This window comes from Ostrea edulis, chromosome 6 (assembly GCF_947568905.1).
Source record: "Ostrea edulis chromosome 6, xbOstEdul1.1, whole genome shotgun sequence".
Lineage (NCBI taxonomy): Eukaryota > Metazoa > Mollusca > Bivalvia > Ostreida > Ostreidae > Ostrea > Ostrea edulis.
Window position 1 is genome coordinate 72691185 of NC_079169.1, and position 7998 is coordinate 72699182.

A 7998-nucleotide genomic window follows, 5' to 3' on the forward strand; every position below is an offset into this window, starting at 1 on the left:
ATTTTCTATTTTCCTATCTTCTTTTAATTATTTATTCATTATTATGCCACCTTTCAAAGAAGAGGGACATATTGCTTTGCACCTGTCAGGGATGGGGTAATTGAAAAATGTAATTGTAATTAGCTGTACTTAAATACATTTTTATAAAGTAATTGGATGTATTTGTAATTGACTTTGATTTCAATTACAGGTAACTGAATGTATTTAAATACATTCCAAAAAAGTCAAGTATTTTCAATTACATTTCAATTACTTTTCAATTACAGTATTCAAACTTAAAAGTTTGAAAATGAAGGAAGGATAATAATGGTGTTAGAGGGTTTCACTGTTGTTTACGCAATAATTAGATGTCTCATTATGTCTATATGCTTGCTGCAGCATGGCCACAGTACTCAGGGCTATAGGTGACACGCTAATTTTGTTTAAGTGTGAACCCCTAAATATGCACAGATAGAAAAAATACCCCAGTAAGAGTTCACTTCATTAGATATTACATTCAGAACTAAACATGGCTTAAATGTACTGAATGAATTTCATGTCCCAGAAAATACATCTGGAAATTTCAAAGTTAAAGTTTTAGCAGAATTCTTAAGAAAACTTGAATATGAATCAAAGGAGGCTTCGTGGCCAAGTCTTCCAAGACATTGTAATTGCAAGTAATTGACAAAATCATAATGTAATTGAAAGTATTTAATTACATTTTCAATGTAATTGACCCCATCCCTGGCACCTGTTGGTATGTCTGTCGGTCAGTAGACCACATGTTGACTGCTCAATATCTTGAGAACCATTCACTTGATCATAATATTTCATATGTGGGTTTGCTATGAGTAGAAACGGACCCCTATTGATTTTCAGGTCAAAAGGTCAAGGGTCAATCCACTCTGGACATAGGAAGACACTGTCCGCTCAATATCTTGAGAACCCTCAAACTTGACAGACATCAAACTTGGTACACTGGTACATCCTAAATATTAGATGACTCCTGATGATTTTGAGGTCACATGGTCAAACTGGACATAGGAATATACTGTCCGTTCAATATCTTGAGAACCCTGTGCTTGACAGACATCAATCTTGGTACACTGGTACATCTTAAGGAGTAGATGACCCCTATTGATTTTGAAGTCACCTGGTCAAAGGTCAAGGGTTAAACTGGACATAGTAGTATATTGTCTCCTATATTTTAAGAAACAGTTGCTTGATTAACACCACACTTAGTACATTGGTACAGTATAAGGAGTAGATGACCCCTATTAATTTTTAGGTCACATGGTCAATTCACTTTGGACAATAGGAAGATATTGTCTGCTCAATATTTTGAAATGGTTTGGCACAGCTATCAATTAAATGATGCATGTGTATAACCCTTTTCAATTCTGCACCATGGGGGGGTATACATGTTTCACAAATATTTCTTGCTTTTATTATATTATGCAGATTATTCACGACACACAGAATATTACACATATGACTTGTCTTGGGACCATTCACAAAGATGTATTGCTATGCAATTACTTACATAATGCTTGTAATTAAAAGAATCTGTTGAAAAGTGAGGGGAAAAAAACAAGATGTGGGGTTTTTTTGTGGTTTTTTAAAATGACCCCGCTCATGGCCAAGTTTCTTTTGTACTTTTGTTAATGAGTTCACCAACCATTAACAAAAGTACAAAAGAAACTTGGCCATGAGCGGGGTCATTTAAAAAAAACACCAAAAAAACCCACATCTTGTTTTTTTTCCCTCACTTTTCAACAGACCTTGACCTTTGACCTTTTTTCTCCAAAATCAATAGGGGCCTTGCTTTGCTGGTATCCAACCATATATCCAAGTTTCATTTGATTCAAATTAAATTTTTACGAGTTATCCTCCTGAAACCAAAATGTTTTGGAATTTTATATCTATTTTCGGTCACTATGACCATGACCTTTGACATTTTCTCCCAAATCAATAGGGGTCTTCCTTACCTGGTATATAACAATATCTTTAAGTATCATTTGATTCGGATTTAAACTTTCTGAGTTATCATCCGGAAACCAAATTTTTCTGAAATTTTCATTCTATTTTCGGTCACTGTGACCTTGACCTTTGACCATTTTTCTCCAAAATTAATAGAGGTCTTCCTTACTTGGTACCCAACAATATACAAAGTTTCATTTGATTAGATTGTAAACTTTACGAGTTATCATCCGGAAACCAATTGTTGATGCCCAACCACCCACCCGCCCGCACGCATCACCAAACTAATAGCCGAGTTCAACTTTGTTGCAACTCGGCTAAAAATCACTAACAAGCTTCATAAGACCAACACATGATGTAGAAAATCACTAACAAACTTCACCCAACACATGATGTAGAAAATCACTAACAAGCTTCACAAGACCAACACATGATGTAGAAAATCACTAACAAGCTTCACCCAACACATGATGTAGAAAATCACTAACAAGCTTCACAAGACCAACACATGATGTAGAAAATCACTTACAAGCTTCACTCAACACATGATGTAGAAAATCACTAACAAGCTTCACCCAACACATGATGTACAAAATCACTAACAAGCTTCACAAGACCAACACATGATGTAGAAAATCACTAACAAGCTTCACAAGACCAACACATGATGTACAAAATCACTAACAAGCTTCACAAGACCAACACATGATGTACAAAATCACTAACAACCTTCACAAGACCAACACATGATGTAGAAAATCACTAACAAGCTTCACAAGACCAACACATGATGTAGAAAATCACTAACAAGCTTCACCCAACACATGATGTACAAAATCACTAACAAGCTTCACAAGACCAACACATGATGTACAAAATCACTAACAAGCTTTACAAGACCAACACATGATGTAGAAAATCACTAACAACCTTCACAAGACCAACACATGATGTAGAAAATCACTAACAAACTTCATAAGACCAACACATGATGTAGAAAATCACTAACAAGCTTCACCCAACACATGATGTAGAAAAACACTAACAAGCTTTATAAGACTAACACATAATGTAGAAAATCAATAAAAAGCTTCACCCAACACATGATGTAGAAAAACACTAACAAGCTTTATAAGACTAACACATAATGTAGAAAATCAATAAAAAGCTTCACAAAACCAACACATGATGTAGAAAATCACTTACGAGCTTCACCCAACATATGATGTAGAAAATCACTAACAAGCTTCACAAGACCAACACATGATGTAGAAAATCACTAACAAGCTTCACAACACCAACACATGATGTAGAAAATCACTTACAAGCTTCACAAGACCAACACATGATGTAGAAAATCACTAACAAGCTTCACCCAACACATGATGTAGAAAATCACTAACAAGCTTCACCCAACACATGATGTAGAAAAACACTAACAAGCTTTATAAGACTAACACATAATGTAGAAAATCAATAAAAAAGCTTCACAAAACCAACACATGTAGAAAATCAATAAAAAGCTTCACCCAACACATGATGTAGAAAATCATTAACAAGCTTCACCCAACACATGATTTGGAAAATCACTAACAAGCTTCATAAGACCAACACATGATGTAGAAAATCACTAACAAACTTCACCCAACACATGGTGTAGAAAATCACTAACAAGCTTCACAAGACCAACACATGATGTACAAAATCACTAACAAGCTTCACCCAACACATGATGTAGAAAATCACTAACAAGCTTCACCCAAAACATGATGTAGAAAATCACTAACAAGCTTCACAACACCAACACATGATGTAGAAAATCACTAAAAAGCTTCACCCAACACATGATGTACAAAATCACTTACGAGCTTCACCCAACACATGATGTAGAAAATCACTAACAAGCTTCACAAGAATAACACATGATGTAGAAAATCACTAACAAACTTCACCCAACACATGATGTAGAAAATCACTAACAAGCTTCACCCAACACATGATGTACAAAATCACTTACAAGCTTCACAAGACCAACACATGATGTACAAAATCACTAACAAGCTTCACCCAACACATGATGTACAAAATCACTAACAAGCTTCACAAGACCAACACATGATGTACAAAATCACTTACAAGCTTCACCCAACACATGATGTAGAAAATCACTAACAAGCTTCACCCAACACATGATGTACAAAATCACTAACAAGCTTCACAAGACCAACACATGATGTACAAAATCACTAACAAGCTTCACCCAACACATGATGTAGAAAATCACTAACAAGCTTCACAAGACCAACACATGATGTACAAAATCACTAACAAGCTTCACAAGACCAGCACATGATGTAGAAAATCACTAACAAGCTTCACAAGACCAACACATGATGTACAAAATCACTAACAAGCTTCACAAGACCAACACATGATGTACAAAATCACTAACAAGCTTCACCCAACACATGATGTACAAAATCACTAACAAGCTTCACAAGACCAACACATGATGTACAAAATCACTAACAAGCTTCACAAGACCAATACATGATGTAAAAAATCACTAACGAGCTTCACTAGACCAACACATGATGCAAATATAAACATTTATTTCAAAACATTTCTCAATTTATTGTAGCTGCAGAACTGTAGCTCTCTAAGAAAAAATTGGAATAGATGAGAGAGCTGCAGATCCACACCTCATAAAATGATTGAGGCTTTACATTAAATAGCTGCTCACAAATGCAGTAAAGTTTTAGTTTTATCCTTTACTGTCCTATTATTAAAAAAACTTCTTGATTTCTATTGGTCCTTGAGGTTTTAATGTAAAAGCTCAAAGCTGCTGGAGGGTGGATCCTGAAATGTCATTTGCATAAGATTTTGAGTGTATTTTGCATTTGACTTCAAAAGAACTTATAGGGAATCTGTCACCTGCCAAGCCCCATGTTTTTATGATTCATAAAGGACAATACAGAATGTTTTAGATATATGTGCATATATCAACAAGATGCGTGCTTTGTAGAACCCTGGGTGAATTTGTTGTAATTATAATGATTGTAATTTAGGGGGAAACCCTTATTATACCCCCCGCAACAAGTTGTGGGGGGGTATACTGGAATCTGGTTGTCCGTCTGTCTGTCCGTCCGTCTGTAAACACAATGGTTTCCGGGCTCTAAAGCGTTATCCTTTCCACCTACAGTCACCATATCATACATATGGACTACCCATGGGATGAAGATGTTCCCTATCGATTTTGGGGTCAAAAGGTCAAAGGTCAAGCGCACTGTACATCGAAGTAGCAATATGGTTTCCGGGCTCTAAAGCGTTATCCTTTCCACCTACAGTCACCATATCGTACATATGGACTACCCATGGGATGAAGATGTTCCCTATCAATTTTGGGGTCAAAAGGTCAAAGGTCACGCGCACTGGACATCGAATTAGCAATATGGTTTCCGGGCTCTAAAGCGTTATCCTTTCCACCTACAGTCACCATATCATACATATGGACTACCCATGGAATGAAAATGTTCCCTATCGATTTTTGGGTCAAAAGGTCAAAGTCACGCACACTGGACATCGAAGTAGCAATATGGTTCGGTTTGTCATGCCATTTGTTTTTTACACTCAGAAAAGAGGTAGTTTATACCTATTACCAACACCCTTTGGGAGATTGGGGTAAGTGGGGGGTATTCTTAGTGAGCATTGCTCACAGTACCTCTTGTTTAATTTGTTGTATTCTTGTATCTTTTAGCTGACAGTGATTGAGGACTATCGATTAAGAAAAAACAGGTGTGTAAATGTTTGTTGATATATACACTGAATAGATAATATACACATAGAGATTGTCAGTGTGCTGAATATGTGTGTGAACTATAAAATAATTCCAAAATAAGTGTACTGGCATCGAAGTACTCTACCTACTGTACAAAAGTTGTTGTATACATATACTAGTACAGTGTATTTTATTATTTTGATTTTCTCTTCAGATCAGGAAGCAATGCATGTAAGTTTGATATTTGTAATCATCAAAATATATTTTATAATGCCAGGGAAATAATTAATAAAGACTTTAAAGGATTGAACTTATAGCTTTAAATATGCACATAAATATGTACAGAAAAAAAAACTATTGATTGTATTCATGAAGCAATTACAAAAATGTGAAGTATTTCAATGTTCCACTCTAATTTTTATACCTAAGTTAGAAGCCTTACAAGTAAATGCATTTTGTTTTGTAGCACATAATACAATGTCCCTATTTAGCAGTCCCACCACAAGTGAAAGTTCTTTTCAATCATCTGGCTTTGGAACATCATTTGGAAATGATACAACTCAAAACTCATTTGGTATGCATCTTGTTAGTAAAAGTATAGTCATTGTACACGCAGTATATCAATTTTTAATGCATGCTATTAAAAATCATTATATAGGGGCCATGGGATTTGGTTCATCTACATCTCAAGGATCTGGGACTTCTGGAATGACAGGAAGTTTTGGATCTAAGTCTGGGTCAGCTGGAGGCTTTGGTTCAAGTGGAAGTTTTGGTGCAAATTCTGGGTCATCTGGAGCATTTGGATCAGGTAATGCTTTTGGAACAAATTCAAAGTCATCTGGAGTCTTTGGAGCAAGTGGAGACTTTGGAGCAAGCTTAGGGTCATCTGGGGGATTTGGTTCAGGTACAAGTAGTGGTGGATTTGGCACATCATCTTTTGGAGACACTGGGATAGCTCCAAGTGTATTTGGTAACAGTGCAACAACACCTGCAGGTTTGGGAACAAATTCATTTTCCAGTACAACTTCCAGTGGGTTCCAAGGAACAAATCCATTTGGAAAATCATCGAGCCAGACAGTAGACTCTACAGGTGCCCCAAGTGCTACTTTCCAAACTCCTAGACAGGCTGTGGAGGAGTCGAGTACCTACACTCCCATGAACAGACTGACTGCTGAAGAGTTAGCAGAATTTCAAGCTACACATTTTACTCTTGGAAAAATTCCTACAAATCCACCCCCAAAAGAATTGTGCTTTTGATTTTTATCCTTTGTTAAAATTCAATACGGTGAACTTTTATATGTGATTTATTAACAATGTATTCCTAATAAAACTTTAAACCCTCATTATGGCATCATCCTGGTTCTGGCCAGAATATAGACCAGTACATAATATGACACCAAGCTTTATCTTCTATAATGAAAAATACTCAGTATTCTAGATGTTGTCTGATCTGAATATTTTTTCAGGTAACTAGCATATCATGATTATCAATTGTGTGAGAATGATCCAGCTGAAGGAAATAAACTTATAACATGCCATATGAAAGGTGAAGATAACGAAAAGTGATCAATCTCACAACTCCTAAAATTAATACAAAATAAATAGTTGGGCAAACACGGACCCCTGGACACACCAGCAGTGGGATCAGGTGCCTAGAAGGAGTAATCATCCCCTGTCGACCGGTCACTTATATAATAGTAAGAACAGAGAGTAATTTTGTTGATCATGTATATGTGATTTAATGACAGGGAGGATACTGATATCAACTGATTGAAATATGTCCTGTCACAGACTCCCTGGCATAATAGTGACTGTCTTTGATTGACTAGTTATGACATCATAGCGCACTCGATTGCATCACATTGTGTAGTAGGCTGTGACATTACGGACTGTAAACTATAGTTAACGACATTAATCTATATTTCACATCTAGCATCTGTAAACCATAGTTAACAGATAATCTATGTTTCACAAGCGTAAACTATAATTAACAATCAAAACAATCATTAGCGATTGCAAAACATAGTTTATCTGATAAATACGGTTTCACGATTGTAAACTACGGTTTACAAGCAGTGGCATAGCTTCCATTGAGGCAACCGAGGAGCTGCCTCGGTAAAAAAAAAACACCTTTTACGTTGTTAAAATGTCGATAGCTTCTGGGGGGCGCAGACCCCCTGCCTCGGTAATATTCGAACCCAAGCTACGCCTATGTTACAAGTCATAGTTTATCTGATAAATATAGTATCACAATGTGTGAA

The 7998-nt window shown here is 36.2% G+C and overlaps 1 protein-coding gene across 4 annotated transcripts in view; it reads left to right on the plus strand.

Annotated features, from left to right (window-relative positions):
* LOC125648499 (nucleoporin NUP42-like) overlaps positions 1–7080 on the plus strand; it is a 15820-nt gene extending 8740 nt beyond the window's left edge. For 2 of the 4 annotated variants that reach the window (XM_048875628.2, XM_048875627.2), the window contains exons 6-9: positions 5717–5754; positions 5952–5968; positions 6204–6311; positions 6396–7080. In XM_048875628.2, the coding sequence (XP_048731585.2) occupies positions 5717–5754; positions 5952–5968; positions 6204–6311; positions 6396–6994 (762 nt within the window). In that variant the 3' untranslated portion in view covers positions 6995–7080. Of the gene's footprint in view, positions 1–5716; positions 5769–5951; positions 5969–6203 lie in introns of all 4 variants that reach the window. The other 2 variants (XM_056140681.1, XM_056140680.1) reach the window with 2 other exon arrangements.
* The last annotated feature ends 918 nt before the right edge of the window (positions 7081–7998 follow it).